The sequence below is a fragment of the Canis lupus genome, chromosome 31 (assembly GCF_048164855.1).
Source record: "Canis lupus baileyi chromosome 31, mCanLup2.hap1, whole genome shotgun sequence".
Lineage (NCBI taxonomy): Eukaryota > Metazoa > Chordata > Mammalia > Carnivora > Canidae > Canis > Canis lupus.
Window position 1 is genome coordinate 20,928,241 of NC_132868.1, and position 16,905 is coordinate 20,945,145.

General features: G+C 40.2%; 2 protein-coding genes and 4 non-coding genes across 10 annotated transcripts in view; 5 read left to right on the top strand and 1 right to left on the bottom strand.

Moving 5' to 3' along the window:
- Positions 1-6,423, top strand: EIF4A2 (eukaryotic translation initiation factor 4A2). Of its 3 annotated transcripts, none has more exons than XR_012021856.1 (12): positions 184-298; positions 1,136-1,181; positions 1,270-1,402; positions 1,687-1,826; positions 2,619-2,787; positions 2,890-2,999; positions 3,186-3,329; positions 3,629-3,766; positions 4,010-4,099; positions 4,323-4,402; positions 4,820-4,930; positions 5,633-6,423. XR_012021856.1 is itself a non-coding variant. In XM_072807762.1 (11 exons), the coding sequence occupies exons 1-11, from the start codon at positions 270-272 to the stop codon at positions 5,775-5,777; spliced, it is 1,224 nt and encodes a 407-aa protein (XP_072663863.1). In that variant the 5' UTR covers positions 1-269; the 3' UTR covers positions 5,778-6,423. The 3 variants fall into 3 exon arrangements, 1 of the variants encoding a protein (XP_072663863.1); XR_012021857.1 differs by having other exon boundaries at positions 4,820-4,926; XM_072807762.1 differs by lacking the exon at positions 4,820-4,930 and having other exon boundaries at positions 1-298.
- LOC140622523 (small nucleolar RNA SNORD2) lies at positions 1,517-1,585 on the top strand. Its single transcript, XR_012022280.1, has one exon. It is a non-coding gene; the product is annotated as a small nucleolar RNA SNORD2 (small nucleolar RNA).
- LOC140622519 (small nucleolar RNA SNORA81) lies at positions 3,371-3,546 on the top strand. Its single transcript, XR_012022275.1, has one exon. It is a non-coding gene; the product is annotated as a small nucleolar RNA SNORA81 (small nucleolar RNA).
- On the top strand, positions 3,815-3,946 carry LOC140622507 (small nucleolar RNA SNORA63). The gene has a single exon (XR_012022264.1). It is a non-coding gene; the product is annotated as a small nucleolar RNA SNORA63 (small nucleolar RNA).
- LOC140622512 (small nucleolar RNA SNORA4) lies at positions 4,126-4,267 on the top strand. The gene has a single exon (XR_012022268.1). It is a non-coding gene; the product is annotated as a small nucleolar RNA SNORA4 (small nucleolar RNA).
- The window catches only part of RFC4 (replication factor C subunit 4), a 16,587-nt gene continuing 6,099 nt past the window's right edge, over positions 6,418-16,905 (bottom strand). For 2 of the 3 annotated variants that reach the window (XM_072807763.1, XM_072807765.1), the window contains exons 4-11: positions 14,673-14,752; positions 12,427-12,546; positions 9,659-9,802; positions 9,343-9,463; positions 8,571-8,696; positions 6,850-6,930; positions 6,659-6,775; positions 6,418-6,574 (exon numbers count right to left, since the gene is read on the bottom strand). In XM_072807763.1, coding sequence (XP_072663864.1) covers positions 6,479-6,574; positions 6,659-6,775; positions 6,850-6,930; positions 8,571-8,696; positions 9,343-9,463; positions 9,659-9,802; positions 12,427-12,546; positions 14,673-14,752 — 885 coding nt within the window. In that variant the 3' untranslated portion in view covers positions 6,418-6,478. The remainder of the gene's footprint in view (positions 6,575-6,658; positions 6,776-6,849; positions 6,931-8,570; positions 8,697-9,342; positions 9,464-9,658; positions 9,803-12,426; positions 12,547-14,672; positions 14,753-16,905) is intronic. The other variant, XM_072807764.1, reaches the window with a different exon arrangement.

The following is a 16,905-nucleotide window of genomic DNA, read 5'->3' on the forward strand; positions in this document are numbered from 1 at the left end:
GCCGCGAGGCAAAGAGTCCCAGCCGCCCCCAAGGCCCCGGCATGTCCCGCGGCCCCGTAATATCGAGAAATAACCAAATTTGGGTTTTCCCACCCACTTGCTTGGGCTATTCTCCGAGGTAAGGACCCCAGGATCACAATTTGGTGGGCGACCGGAGAGCGACGAGAAAATTCCTCCGCGAGAAAACGGGTTCCGGCCGCGAGCCTATAAAAAACGGGTGGCGCGGCGCCGCTGTCTTTCCAGTCGGGCGCTGAGTGGCTCTTCGGATCATGTCTGGTGGCTCCGCGGACTATAACAGGTACGGCGCTGCCGCGGGGCCGGGGGTCGCGGCGGGTCGTGGCGGGTCGTGCGACGCCGGCGGAGGTGCTGGCGGTCGGCGAGCAGCCTGGGGGCTGTGGGTTCGCGGGCGTTTCCTGGAGGCTCAGCGCCTCTCTGCCCTTCGAGAAGCTTCCATGATGGGTAGGGCCTGGCCTGCGGGGAGACGAGGGTACAAAAACGGACTGGTTGGAGGGGCTTTTTTTCCCCCCGTCCCCTCCCGAAGACGCCCTGGCATCCCGGACGCGTCCCCCGCCCGCCGGCGCACGTTTTAGTTGAGCGGTGGCGCAGTCCGCAGTCGACACCGTGTAGCGGGGGGGAGCTCTACCGGCGGCGGAAGGCGCGAGTTGCAGGCTCGGCTTTGGGCGGGGGGAGGGGACGGCGGCGCCCGCCCGCTCGCCGGCCGCGGCCTTGCGGGCGGATGGGGCCGCGCCGGCAACCGGGTCCCCGCGAACCGTTGGCACCGCTCTCGCCGGGCCGCGGCCCGCGTCAATCACCGCGGCTTGCGCAGTGTGAGGGGCGGAGCTCAGCGCGTGGAGCTCTCGCGAGACCGGCTGGCGCCGAGACGGGAGCGCCTGGCGCTCGGGCTGGGGGAAGGGCCGGCGGCCGTGGGCCTTTCCTGGGCGTCCCCTGTGGTCGGCCTTGGGGCGGGCGCGCACGGAACGTGACGGGCGCTGCGCCGCCGGCTCCCCGGACTGCAGGCGCGGGTGGTGCGCACGTGTGGGGAGAGTGGCCGGCCTAGCCTAGGCCGTCCCCGGGCCGTGCAGGTAAGAGGGCTGGGGAGAGGGACGTTCTCTAACTGCGGTGTTCTTGTCGGCAGAGAACATGGAGGCCCAGAGGGAATGGACCCCGATGGTGTCATCGAGGTAAGACCTCTGTGTTGGATTCTGGAACGTGGGCAAGGTGAGGTGTTCATCCGACTTACTCAGGCGTCCTTTTGTGTGTGATTTACAGAGCAACTGGAATGAGATTGTTGATAACTTTGACGATATGAATTTAAAGGAGTCTCTTCTTCGGGGCATCTATGCTTACGGTTTTGAGAAGCCTTCAGCTATTCAACAGAGAGCTATTATTCCTTGTATTAAAGGTAAACGAGCTAGCTAGCCCTTTTTGAAACATGCATTAACTGTTCTACATAACTGACCTGGACCATAAAAGGGAAAGTAACTTCTGGGGGAATAGCACCTGTTTGTATTCCTTAAAGTGAAATGATGGCAATCATCTTTCGGGACTGACCTGAAATGAAGAGAATACTCATTGCTGATCACTTGATTATTTGGGCATAATTAATGTTCCAAACGGAATACATGGTGTGAACTAGAAGTGGCGGTTTGATGTGGGATCGGTAAATATGTATCCTACTTTTTTTAGGGTATGATGTGATTGCTCAAGCTCAGTCAGGTACTGGCAAGACAGCCACATTTGCTATTTCCATCCTGCAACAGTTGGAGATTGAGTTCAAGGAGACCCAAGCACTAGTATTGGCCCCCACCAGAGAACTGGCTCAACAGGTATTGATAGTGTAGTTCAAAAAAACTGCTTGCGTGTTGCATAGGTTTCAGGTTTCACAACTGTGAAGAATTTAAAACTTAGTATAAATTGGTCCTATCGATAGGAGCCCTCCTAATTGTCCATGCATGCAGGGAGTTTTTGTTGAGTTAAAAATAGGAACTGGGTGTGCAGGTATGGTTTGCAGGGTTGTGTAACAGATTTGAGAAACCAAAGTGTTTTCAGGGTGGACTACATCTGTTCCCATTTTTAAGTTTGAATGCAGTTGTGCAACATGAAAACTGCAGTGACATGTTATTTGACTGTCTCAGTAGTTTGTGATGCATCTGTTGCATGCTATGTTTTCAAAGCTCACTGCTATATTGGCTTTGAAGTAAGACCTTGCTAATAAAACTAGGTTTTATTAAGGTCGAAAGGACGTAAGCTCCAGTACTTTGGGAAAGACTAAAGTTACCAACAAGTTGTCCCTAGATGTGCTTACTTACAGAGTTTGTTCCATTATTTACACCTTCCTACACAATGAAAAGCAATGTAGGAAATGATGTAACTAAAATCATTTAATTAACTTAGGTGGTATCTGGGGTAACAGGATCCCAAGTTTGACAAGGCACAAGGAAGACACGTTAAGGGACTTTTGTCATGAAACAGATCAGTCTGCATTTTAAGCTTGGAAGTAGTTAAGTGCTGTGCATGCATAGAAGCTATTTGCAGACCAGTTATTTGCTGTTATGCTTTGGAAGTTTAGTCACAGCCTGTAATTCTGCTGTGTAATAATAAAGGGTTTTGGCTTTTAGATCCAAAAGGTAATTCTGGCACTTGGAGACTATATGGGAGCAACTTGTCATGCCTGCATTGGTGGAACCAATGTTCGGAATGAAATGCAAAAACTGCAGGCTGAAGCACCACACATTGTTGTTGGTACACCAGGGAGAGTATTTGATATGTTAAACAGAAGATATCTTTGTAAGTATTGCTGTCTCTGGAGTATAGTTTATTTTAAATTAAAAGTTTGAATAGTATCCCTGTGGATTTAGAGCTGATAGTATGTTTGGCTTTCTTGGTCAGCTCCAAAATGGATCAAAATGTTTGTTTTGGATGAAGCAGATGAAATGTTGAGCCGAGGGTTTAAGGATCAAATCTATGAGATTTTCCAAAAATTAAATACAAGTATTCAGGTGAGCTTTCGTTTTTACTCTTTCATATAGTAGCTGGGGGCTTAGGTTTAATGGAAGTTAAAGTACAACTGAAGTCTTTGTCCCGCTCCCTTCTTAAAGCTATTGGCACATAACTATGACACTTGGTTATAGTTTTACTGTGAAAGTTGGCTATTTGTGTGACAAGATAATCATTGTCTTTTTAAGGTTGTGTTGCTTTCTGCCACAATGCCAACTGATGTGTTGGAAGTGACCAAAAAATTCATGAGAGATCCAATTCGAATTCTGGTGAAGAAGGAAGAATTGACCCTTGAAGGAATCAAACAGTTTTATATTAATGTTGAAAGAGAGGTAATTTGTCTAATTACTATTAAATTTTGGTTTTTTATTTAACCTTCTTGTATAAGCACTGTGCTAAAATTGCAGAAACTAGGATTGCCTTAGTTTTTGTAATAATGCTAGCAGAGTACACACAAGAAGAAAAGTAACTGCACTGGATTGTAGAGACTGGGGTGGACCTCTTTCTTAATGTCCAGTGTCCTTTGTCTTAAGATTTGGTGCAATATGTTTTAGAATGGCCTAACAATGAATTCTAATGAACATGAATTGGAGACTAGATTTTAATGACTGTTAACTTTGAAAAATTGTAGGAATGGAAGTTGGATACTCTTTGTGACTTGTACGAGACACTGACGATTACTCAGGCTGTTATTTTTCTCAATACAAGGCGCAAGGTGGACTGGCTCACTGAGAAAATGCATGCCAGGGACTTCACAGTTTCTGCCCTGGTAAGAGGTGTCCTAGTAGTGATAATTATGCTCCCCGACCCCCCATTAAAGCAGGATTTAGACTACAATATAGCTGTTAAGTGCTGTGTTGTCGTTCCCCCTGCTCAAAATAAAGCTGTTTCTTAACTATACCTGTCTGCTATACCCCTGTAGCAGCCAGGGACGCTTGGTCTCATACATGTCAGTAAAATTAAATAATTGATTTGACTGGTGATTCTTGAATTAAGGTTTGTTGATTTGCAGCATGGTGACATGGACCAGAAGGAAAGAGATGTTATCATGAGGGAATTCCGATCAGGGTCAAGCCGTGTTTTGATCACTACTGACTTGTTGGTAAGTCTCTTGCTGATCTTTTTAATCTACCAAAAGTTTGTTTTGGGGGGAAGGTTTTTTAATAACCTTTACCAGATTGGGCTGTTTGGGAGATTAAAGAAAAGACCACACTCCACAGTGGGCTATATCACTTAACGTATAGTTCACTACTATTTTGTGGCCTACATTATGTATCTGTGTACAGTTTTAAATTAGAATTTGAACATATACCATTGTATTGCAGGCTCGTGGGATTGATGTGCAACAAGTGTCATTGGTTATAAACTATGATCTACCTACCAATCGTGAAAACTATATTCACAGGTGAGTAGGTGGCATCTTGTTACTATATCGGTGAAATAAATTCATGTGTGACTTTTCTACAGACTGATTTGTTTGAAAGGCAACTTCATTATCAGGGAAGTAAAGACGTAGTAACTTGGTTAAGATGTCAACTAAATTTGTATTTGGGAAGATTGGTCATCTGCAGTGGGAAAACAGTCGTAAATGTTGCCCAAACTGTGGATCAGGTTGTTTAGATTTGTTGGTCTCAGCTTATTTTTGAGTTTTTAGTGATCTCGTGTCCATGTGCTTTCTTGGTGATTGTAGTTGGGATTTTCTTGGTGTTGTCTGGTAGCAATTTGAGCAGTCCCTGGTTTTTAGTTATAGTGGCTTTATCCCTAAGTAAATTGAACTGTACTTTGTTATATGATGTAAAAAAAGACTTTTTAAAAAATACAGGAGTCGATAGCAGCAGTTGATGACGAGATGGCGCTCAGAAACGGCGTTGACGTAATTTAGGACGTGGAATCATAAGCGAAACAGCACACTGTTTGAATAAAGAGCGAGTCGGTATTTATATTTGTTTTTCTTTTGTCATGATTATTTGATATTTTTAAGTTGCTCCAGCCAAGGCATTTTGTATGTTAGTTTTATTAGGTGGTTTGTGTTGTCTGGTTTCCATGAGGAAGGTAGAAAGCTGCTTTGGAGGTAAACACGTTTGAGTAATTTGAGTTACAACGTGTAAAACTGAGCAAAAAAGCAGTGATAAGTTTGGGTTACCATACCAAATACTCGTTTTCCCACTGGAAAAAGTTGTAAGTTTTAGACAATAGTTAACCTTGCAGCATTTGTATTTACAGTTTACAGTTCCAGATGTGCGTCGAAATGTATTACATAACTGTTCTTCTTGTTTTATTCCTGGTGTTTACATCTGTCCCAGGCTGACCTCTGCTCTTGGCTGGCCCACTTTGGTATGGGCTTTAATTTCACTACCCCAAACACAATACTGTCATCTGCTTTAAAAGTAATGCTCAAGACACCGGATAAAATCTCATTTTGCAGCCAGACAAGCCTTGAATCCTTTTGGCACTAACTGCAAAGGAAGATTTTTTTCTCTAGATATTGATTAGCAGCTAGTGCGCTCCAGTTAGAAGCACGAACTGTAACCTTATTAAGTAAACAGCAGCTGATGGTTAACAAGTGGATCATCATGTTCAGTAGTTCCCATTGGAGAAGTAACATTCTAATTGCTATGTTTCTTTCTCTACACAGAATTGGCAGAGGGGGTCGATTTGGGAGGAAAGGTGTGGCTATAAACTTTGTTACTGAAGAAGACAAGAGGATTCTTCGTGACATTGAGACTTTCTACAATACTACAGTGGAGGAAATGCCAATGAATGTGGCTGACCTTATTTAATTCCTGGGATGAGATAGTTTTGAATGCAGTGCTCGCTGTTGCTGAATAGGCGATCACAACGTGCATTGTGCTTCTTTCTTTGGGAATATTTGAATCTTGTCTCAATGCTCATAACGGATCAGAAATACAGATTTTGATAGCAAAGCGACTTTAGTCGTGAGCTCTTGTGAGGAAAGGCATTGGCTTTATCCTCTTTAGAGTTAGACTGTTGGGGTTGGGTGTAAAAGATGGGGTCTGTAAAATCTTTCTTTCTTAGAAATTTATTTCCTAGTTCTGTAGAAATGGTTGTATTAGATGTTCTCTATCATTTAATAATATACTTGTGGACTAAAAGATATAAGTGCTGTATAAAATCAGCCAATTATGTTAAACTAGCATACCTGCCTTTATTGTGTTTGTCATTAGCCTGAATAGAAAGGCCTTTAAAATTGATTTTTTTTTTTTTAGAAAGCATTTGAATGCATTTTGTTTGGTATTGTATTTATTCAATAAAGTATTTAATTAGTGCTAAGTGTGAACTGGACCCTGTTGCTAAGCCCCAGCAAGCAATCATATCTTAGATAGGGTTAAACTCCCAGTAAAATTGCCATATTGCACATGTCTTAATGAAGTTTGAATGTTAAATAAATTGTATATTCACTTTAAAGGTGCTTTGGTGATTTTTATTTAAAAAAAAAAAAAACCAAGTATCCTACAAAATTTTAACAATTCTGTGTTAATTGCTGCATCACTGTAGCACAGAGGCTGATCAGTTGTAGATGTTCATCGGCACCATCTGCTAAGCATTTATCTGCTTCCTACAAGAAAACCAGAAGTTAATAAAGTTTGCCCTTGGAGTTCTATTAAACATTGTGCTGAAATGTGCAAAAATGCCTACTTACAGCAAGTTTTTCTGTGATGATGGATTTCTGTTTATCAGAAAGATTATCGTTCTCTACAACCACATCATGAAATTGACTTACAAGCTGAGTTGCTGCATGACCCTCATCTATTAAGTCCTGTAACAGAAAGTTGTATTTGGTATGATCATTTAAGTTTCCCTTACCTGGAAGTGAGCAGTAAAGGGACTTACCTTTACCACAGCTTCCAGTTTGTCAAAAGAGCCACTCTGACATGCAGCAAATATTCCATCAATAGTCCCAGCTGGTATTACCTAGAAAGTTGTTTAAAGATAAGCCTTTATCTCCAGCCTGGGTAGAGTTCACTGTGTAAAGCTGTTTCTGTAACACTAAATCGACACCCTTGGAAAGGCAAAGGAAGAGAACTTGGGGAAGAGCCTTATACTCCTCTACCATGAGCTCAAGAAAGCTAACCTTCTACCCTGCCTAGGACCATCTTTATTTTTTTTTTTAATTTATTTTTATTTATTTATGATAGTCACACAGAGAGAGAGAGAGAGAGGCAGAGACATAGGCAGAGGGAGAAGCAGGCTCCATGCACCGGAGCCCGATGTGGGATTCGATCCTGGGTCTCCAGGATCACGCCCTGGGCCAAAGGCAGGCGCTAAACCGCTGCGCCACCCAGGGATCCCTGCCTAGGACCATCTTTAAATTAGATCAGTCACTATTCTGTAACCAGGGTGGTCTTTTCTTTGCTTCTAATAGTTTCTGGTTTGGGTGCATGATGGAACAAGAATAGCTGATCTGGTCAGTGGGAGAACAGCTAAAAATTCTGGGTGGCTGGTACCCAAGTGGTTCTATTCCTCTACAGCGGCTAAAGTCAGTCAAGTTTAAAGAGGGAATTTAAGGGAAGGTGCCTCCTTTCCTAACATACCACTAATAGACTGCTTTTAGAAAGCCTATAATTCCCCCAAAATTAAAGGGGACAAATGCTATAGATTTCATCATGGTATGAAAAATATCTTTGGGAATCCCTGGGTGGCTCCATGGTTTAGCGCCTGCCTTTGGCCCACGGTGTGATCCTGGAGCCCCAGGATCAAATCCCATGTCGGGCTCCCTGCATGGAGCCTGCTTCTCCCTTTGCCTGCATCTCTGTCTCTCATGAATAAATAAAATCTTAAAAAAAAAAAAAAAAAAAAAAAGGAATCGCATGATCTACTAGTAGCCAGTCAGGTGCCCCCATCCATTTCATTGGGATGCCTGGGTGGCTCAGTGTCTTAGCACCTGCCTTCAGCCCAGGGCGTGATCCTGAAGACCCAAGATCAGAGTCCCACATCGGGCCCCTGCATGGAGCCTGTTTTTTCCCCTCTGCCTGTGTCTCTGACTCTCTCTCTCTCTCTCTGTGTCTCTCATGGATAAGTAAAATCTTAAAAAACAAGGTTTTGAAAGTAGTAGTGATCCTACTAGTAGTAGAGATGAACTCTGGCATTATTTCCCTAAGTGGGATATTGCTCCCTCTATATATGACCCTTTGTCAGAATGTATCTGTAAGAACAGGGATATTAAATTTTTTAAAAATATTTTATTTATCAAAAGAGAGAGGCAGAAGGAGAAGCAGGTTCCACGCAGAGAGCCCAACATTAAATTTCTCTTAACTCCCATATCCCTGAAGTGTTCTTGATGGTTCCAGGTTATTCCCTTATTAGACTGTTTCTAGCATACTACTTGGCACATACTATAGACCAAATATGCCCCTCAAGATTCAGATCTTAGACTGCCCAGCCTCTGGAACTCTGAAATTTGTTTATAAGCCACTAAAGCCTATGGTACTTTGTTAAAGCTGCCTGAATGGATTAAACCAGCACATAATAAACATTCTGCATACATCTTGTCAATGAAAATTTTTTAAGAGCCACAAGCCCACTAAAAATTTTAGAATATTTAGTGCCCTTACCCCAGCAATGTCTGTGATCACCTTCTCTGTGATCTCCTTTCCACCTGTTAATCGAGTAGCACTTTGAAGAAATGTAATGGCTTTTCTTAAATCTCCTTCTGACACTTTAACAAGATAAGCTATTCCCTGAAAAGAAAAAAAAATTTTTTTTTACCCGTGATGGATGGCCAATGAAGACTTCTTGATTTTAATAAAAGTGAAAAAACACTATGTTTTGGCCTAAAGTTAGTGGGAGAAAAAATTCATTTTCAGTTTTAAGGGAATGTTATTAGTCCTAAAATGGAAAAATTCACACAGCATCAGTACAAGGGAAGGCTAGAGATCTCTTGCCTTTGGAAGAAATTTGCAGAGAAAAATGTTCCATAGTTCTATTTTCTTGAATATATAAAAAGATTTAAATTATGATTAAATTCTGTTATAATGAATAAGGCCTATATATCCTCTTTCTATACCAAAATTTCACCACCAAATTTGTTCAAGTGATATATTAGCTAGGACACTAAAAAATCTTATTATGCAGAGATTTGTTACTGCAGAGTATGTATCGTGTATGAAATCTGTCCTAGTTCTGGCTCTGTGAAATACTGATAATAAACTTCTAAGAGTAACAAGAAGGTTGAACCTATAAATCCTACATATTCCAACTGTTGCTCTTTTAGCTTAACTTTGCCTGAAGGTGTAAGAAATTAAAGCAGTATGTTTGTTTTTAGGACCTCTTATGAGTTCATCAAAGGCATTTGTAACTGCAATATTTGTAATACTTAGTAATTACCTCATTGCTAACTTTGACATGTTCTTTATCGGCAATGTCTAGTAATCGCTGCTGTTGAATTTTATCGGACAGTGGTTTGAATCGGAACTTAGAACATCTAGACGTCAGAGGTTCAATTATTCTGTAAAATATTGGGGAAAAAAGTCAGCGTCTGAAGATGATTTTCCCCCAAAGAACTCCTTTTTATCAAGAATAAATCAAGATCTGATGGAAAAGAAATTACCATAGCCTTGAAACATTGACATTTTTTTCTCTCCCTAGCTGGGGTCATCAACATGAGGCTGCCCCACATGCACCTTCAGGGCAACGTACATACCGGCTGACGTAGTTGCAGATGAGACAGAAACGGGTGGTTTTAGACTCCTTCTCCATGGTACGCCGCAAAGCTGCCTGAGCAGCTGAGGTCATAGAATCTGCCTCATCCAAAATCACAATCTTAAAAGGGGGACACGGCTTCCCACTGATACAGAGAAACAGGACTTATAATTCATGTATCACCACCAAAGTCTAATTTTAGAACATTCTTATGGTCCCAAAAAGAAATCCCAGGCCCTCTAGGAGTAACGCTTCCCGAGTATCCCAGCTGTAGGCAGTCATGAATCTCTCCCTTCTGTCTCCACAGGGCTGCCTACCCTGCACATTTCATGTAAATGCAGTCATACACTGTCTTTTGTGATTGGCTTCTTTCACTCAGCATCCTTTCAAGGTTCATCCATGTTGCAGGACATCACTACTCCATTCTGTTTTTACTGCTAAATATGGCAAAGAGATATACCACATTTCTTTCATTCATTCATTCATTCATTCATTCATTCATAGGCTGATGGCTGTTTGGGTTGTTTTCATGTTTTGACTACTATGACTAATATTCTTAAGAACATTTTTGAAAAAAAATTTTTTTGAACATCTTTTGAATAGACCTATGTTTTCATTTCTCGTGGTTATACCTCGGACTTAAGGTTGGAATTGCTGGGTTGTCTAGTAATTCTCTATGTTTAACTTTTAGAGGTCCTGCCAATTTATTTTCAAAATGTCTGTAGAAAGTAGAAGAGTTCTAATTTCTCCACATTCTTGCCAGTATGTTGTCTTTTTGCTAAGAGCCATCCTAGTATGTGTAAAGTGGTATCTCATCATGGTTTTGATTTGCATTTCTCTATGGCTAATGATGTTGATGAGCATGTTTTCATGCCCTTGCAGGCCGTTTGTATAGTAGTCCCCCTTATCCACAAGGAATGCATTCCAAGACCCCAGGAGATGTCTGAAGCCCTGGATAGTACCGAACAGCATATAAATATACATAACATATTTCTCCTATACACACATACCTATTATAAATTTCAATTTATAAATCCAGCACAGTAAGAGATTAACAACAATAGCATCATTAACAGTAATAAACAATTTTAATGATATATGTAATACAAGTTACATGACTGTGGTCTCAGAATAGTTTATTGGACTGTACTCCCTCTTCTTGTGATGTGAGATGACAGGATGCCTGCTTGATGAGGTGAAGTGAGGTATGACATAGGTACTATGACGTTAGGCTACTAACGACCTCCTGATGATAACATCAGAAGGTGGGTCATTTGCTCTGGACTTCAGCAGAGCAACTGGTGAGTACAGGCAACTGAAACTATGGAAACTGAAACCATGGATAAAGGGTGACTATCTTCTGTGGTGTAAGGTCTACTCAGTTCCTTTCCTTTTATATTGGGTTTTCTCTTGACTATTAAAATGTAGTTCATTTTTTAAAAAAGATTGTATTTATTTATTTATGAGAGACACAGAGAAGAGGCAGAGACATAGGCAGAGGGAGAAGCAGACTCCTTGTGGGGAGCCCGATGTGGGACTCGATCCCAAGACTCCAGGAACATACCCTGAGCCAAAGGCAGATGCTCAACCACTGAGCCATCCAGGCGTCCCAGTAGGAGTTTTTTATATATTCTTGATCTGAGTCCCTTATCAAATACAGGATTTATTTTTTTATTGTTTTAGATTTTTTATTTATTTATTCATGAGAGACACAGAGAGAAGCAGAGACATAGGCAGAGGGAGAAGTAGGCTCCCTACGGGGAGCCTGATGTGGGACTTGATCCCAGGACCCCAGGATCATGACCTGAGCCAAAGGCAGAGACTCTCAACCACTGAGCCACCCAGGTGTCCCCAAATAGAGGATTTATATGCATTGTCAATCCGAGGTAGATTATCAAAAATCATTCACTTCCTATAAATTCTTAAAAGTGTGCTCTGATATGAATTCAATATATGCCAGGTTCCAAAACTTTAATGTTAGAACTCTGTCACCTAAAGATTATAAGTAGCTGATTAAACATCTCTGTTTAACTCAGGGCAGTCCTATTTAAATTATTAATAATACCTCATCTTTTATTCTAAAAGTGTCCCAGTATGGACAATAACTTAAATGGAAATATGTATTAGGAAATATAGGAAATATATACTGAAGCTTAAGCTGACAGAAGATTTTTTTAATAACATAATTAACAAATATCAGGATTTTTCACTAGCAGTATACCAACCAAACTACCAAATTTGATTACTAAATAAATACTCCTGAGACATAACATCAGTTAAAAACCCTTGACAGCTCAACAATTTAAAATTAGTTACTATAATGGGAAGGTCATTTCTGGGTTTAAATAATTTAGATAAAGGGGCACCTGGCTGGCTCAGTCAGTAGAGCATGCAATTCTTAATCCTGAGGTTGTAAATGGGAGCCCTATGTGAGATTACATTAAAAAAAATAAAATCTTAAAAAGAAATATGATCCAACATGAAAAAGGAGTTGGGACATTTGGCAGAAATATGTTTTTGTTTTTTAAGATTTTATTTATTTATTCATGAGAGACACAGAGAGAGAGAGAGAGAGAGGCAGAGACATAGGCAGAGGGAGAAGCAGGTCCATGCAGGGAGCCTGACGTGGGACTCAATCCAGGGACTCCAGGATTACACCCTGGGCCAAAGGCAGGCGCTAAACCACCGAGCCACCCAGGGATCCCAGAAACATGTATTTTAAATAATGCAATGACATGGTATGAAGAAGGAAAAGTGAGCTTTACTTACTCTGAGCGACTTCCTGACACAGTTAATTGAGCAAAATTCTTCACTTTTTCTCTAACTACTTGTATTCCACGTTCATCAGATGCATTTAACTCAAGAACTCTTAATCGAAAAAGTTCAGGCCTATGTCAAAATGAAACAAATATGAAACATCATAAAGCATGTAATAACTGAGTTTAAACCACATTTTAAAAAAATTTTTATTTTATTTTATTTATTTATGATAGGCACACAGTGAGAGAGAGAGAGGCAGAGACACAGGCAGAGGGAGAAGCAGGCTCCATGCACCGGGAGCCTGACGTGGGATCCGATCCTGGGTCTCCAGGATCGCGCCCTGGGCCAAAGGCAGGCGCTAAACCACTGCGGCACCCAGGGATCCCCTAAACCACATTTTAACCATACACATTCTGTAGTACTAAATCCACCTAGTAAACACTAGATAGAAGGCATGCGATCACTTTCATATTTTTTATATTGCAGAGACATGCAGTTTTTTTCATGTAGTTTAAAAAACAAATGATACATAATTCGTAAAATTTTAAATTTAGTTAGAATTATATCATAAACATCTTGCCATGTTATAAGAACCACTGTAAATAACATTTTAATAACTTATATGACATTCTATCCAATAAGCATACCATCATTCATTTAATATTCTTCTATTGTTAGGTATTTAGATAGTTTTAATACATTACAATTTTAAATAATGCTGCAATACAGCATATTTTCAATTATTTCTATAAGGTCGCTTGCTAGGGACTAATACCGGATCAAAACATAAACAAACAAAAAAATTTTTTTTGAGTTAAAAAAAAAAACTATTAAAAATAGCTCACCATAGGGTCACTGAGAAATCAAAAGAAGATGAAAACAACTGGCACGCCCTTCCAAGCCACTGTTTTGAAAACTTCCTCCTACTTTACTATACATAAATATATTTTTTAATTAAAAAAACAAGAGTTGGAACTTAGTTTTGTCTTTAGTTTTCCTAAACAGCATGATATCCTAAGCATTTTTTATGGGCATAAACATCCATAAGCTCTGTGCATATATTTTCTATTTTAAAATGACATATATTATGAAATGCAGAATTCATAATTAAGTTCTTTTAGTTCTATAAGAACAAATGTTATTTTTAACAGGATATTTAAAAAATTATATAATTTGGACTGACCTACTCTGAAAAAACTAACAAACTACCTAAGTTTCATTATGACTACATTGCTAAGGCTGGTTTAGATTGGATCTGAGTTGTGGAATAATTTAAAAAAACCCTCTTTTATAATTTCTTTGAGAAATAAAAATTGCTGTCAAATAAAATAAAATATTAGGTTCACAGCACCTTCCCTCTTTTTCTTCCTTTACATTTCAATAGAACTAATTATCTGTACATATTTGATGGTTTTAGAGGAACCTATTTTCACATGTAGGATTTCAGATGTACCCTTTGCTATATGCCTGATATAAAATTTCTGGATAAATTCAAGATAGCCTTTGGTACACTTGATCTTAGCAAAAAGGCCAAGAAGAACTAGACAGACTTCTCTATGTCAGTGCATGTTTTAGGGATATCATACATACCCAGGCTGATATGTATCTTTTAATTCTAGTTAAAAGGCTCCTTTACAATGGTTGGCTAAGCCAAGACAGTCAATCCTGGGGGAAGAAACTAAGAAAATGGCTCACACAGATTTTCTGGTGTACCTGGAGTTCTACTGGGGCAACTACTACATACTTTGCTCACACTCAAGATACCTGAGGGCTAGCAGCTTGCCTAGCCACTCCAGAGGCAGGGTCTGGAAAGGCCAGAGCAAGAAAAAACTCTAGAAGGGGTGGTATCGGTCAGTATCATGAGACATAGCAGATCCTATCACACAAAGACATACATGGGAACACAACCATTTAGAGAGCAATGAAAGTATTGGCATGACTAAAAATAGGATGGGTCCTCTGGGCTCCAAAATCAAAATGGAAAAGTTAAAGTGATGAAAAAATCTTGAGGCTTCCTATTGTTGTAGTATATTCAAACATTTGAATAAGGTTCAGAATGAAGATTATAAAAGATGTAAGCAAGCTTATTTACTGGAGGGGAGGAACTGGAAATGGGCCCACTAAATAAATAAAAAATACAGAAACAATAACCTTACAGAGATCAAATACAAATTTTTAGATAAAGAAAGGCAGAGATTTTTGGTGTCAAGTTTAAAAAAAAAAAAAAAAAAAAAGAGAGAGATGTTTCAACTTACCCAAAGAGTTCCCTAGCCGCTGCCAAAATAGTAGATGTTTTTCCAGTTCCAGGTGGCCCATAAAACAAGAGATTAGGGAGCTGTGGAAGTTAAAGTTTATTTTTTAAAAATTATATTCTGGTATATGAAATGATGGTGGAAAATGTGTATAGAACAGTGCAACAGCTTCCCTAACAGGGCACATATCTGAATACAATATTTCTTAATATAACAAGTATTACACTGTTAGCAGTTGTAAATCCTGCTTTTTCACATAATTCTATACTCCCTCCCCCCAAATGTCTTTTCTGATATCTAAGTTGAATCAATATTTATGATTGTTCTATACAAAATATATTTAGGTGAAGTTTTCAAAGCAGGAATCAGAAACCTTCCTTTTAAAAGATTTTATTTTTTATGTAATCTCTACACCAAACATGGGGCTTGAAATCACAACCCAGAGATCAAGAGTGCACCACTCCATTGACCAAGCCAGCTAGGCACCTCAAAACCTTTCTTTTGAAGGGAATCTCGGGCTTCTGTGAATTCTTATCCCACCTCTCTGCTCAAGATTAGGCAAGATTTGATATTTTAAAAAGATGTCCATTGCTTCAAAGGGGAAACAGACCAAAGAACTTTAATTTGGCTAATACCGAGGAAAAAAAGAAAGAAAAATACTTATCAAGACTCTGGATGAGCTGATGTTCCAAGAACAGGGGGAAAAAAAAGAGCATTTATTAGGTGCCAGGCAATACTATATGCCATGATTATATACCCTGTAGGGATGCCCACATACATCAGGAGAATTAATTAGAAGAAGGGGTAAGGCTAAATCACTAGTTCTTCTTTTATATTTTAAATCTCACTAGCTTGGCTCCTATCAAGCATACAACTAATCTGGGGTAGACTGATAAATGTACTAAATTCCATGAGCTGTCATAAAACTGCACTCTTTAGTATGTCCTTTCACGTACAGAAATCACTGTACATAGGAAACTAGGCAGCACGGTTTATTTGCTTCCATTCTCGCCTAACCCTTGACCTTCCTATCCATTCTTCACCCAAATCAGCTGCCACTCTTGCTTGCTACTTGAAACTATTCACTGGCTTCATACTCCACCTAGAAAAACAAAACCAAACCAAAAACCAACCTGTACGTCCATGGATGTCCATGATCTGCTCACCAACTCTCTCACTTTCCAGGCTCCAATTTACAATGAATCCTAACAACCAAGCACTGTATGACCTTATCTTGTCCCCCATGAGCTAGGGTCTGACTGCTTTTTTCCTGGTTAGCCAACTTCTACTGCATCACAAGTCAGAAGCCTTCCCTAACCACCCAATCTAAAATAGAACTCCTCGGGGATCCCTGGGTGGCTCAGCAGTTTAGCGCCTGCCTTTGGCCCAGGGCGTGATCCTGGGGTCCGGGGATCGAGTCCCATGTCAGGATCCCTACATGGAGCCTGCTTCTCCCTCTGCCTGTGTCTCTGCCTCTCTCTCTCTAGGTCTCTCATGAATAAATAAATAAAATCTTAAAAAAAATAATAAATAAAACAGAACTCCTCTGTTAGTCTTTGTTGCACTTACTTCAACTTGCACTTATTTATATATATACAGTAATTTGCAACTATTGTTATTTATTTAGTGATTTGGTTTAATTGTAAAATACCTGTCTACTTCACTATACCGAAAGCTTAAGGTCAAGAATCTTAGGTGCTCTATTCACATCTGTATTCTCAGCATCCTGCACAGTGCTCAACATATGTCCAGTAAATAAAACAATGTAGAAATATATTAATTGAAGATGATTACATTGGTAGCACATAGCTTAAGATACAAGTTATGAGTTTCACTACTTAAAAACAAACACCAAAAAACTCCTAAGCTTTTTGACTGGTTTTGGTATCAAGGTAATGTTGGCCTCACAGAACGAATTTGGAAGTTTTCCTTCCTCTTTCTATTTTTGGGATAGTTTGATAGGTGTTTAACGTCTTTAAATGTTTAGTTGAATTCATATGAAGCCATCTGGTCCTGGACTTTTGTCTGCTGGGAGATTTTTTTTTTTTTTTTTTTTTTTTTTTTTTAAATTTTTATTTATTTATGATAGTCACACAGAGAGAGGAGAGAGGCTGAGACACAGGCAGAGGGAGAAGCAGGCTCCATGCACCGGGAGCCCGACGTGGGACTCGATCCCGGGTCTCCAGGATCGCGCCCTGGGCCAAAGGCAGGCGCCAAACCGCTGCGCCACCCAGGG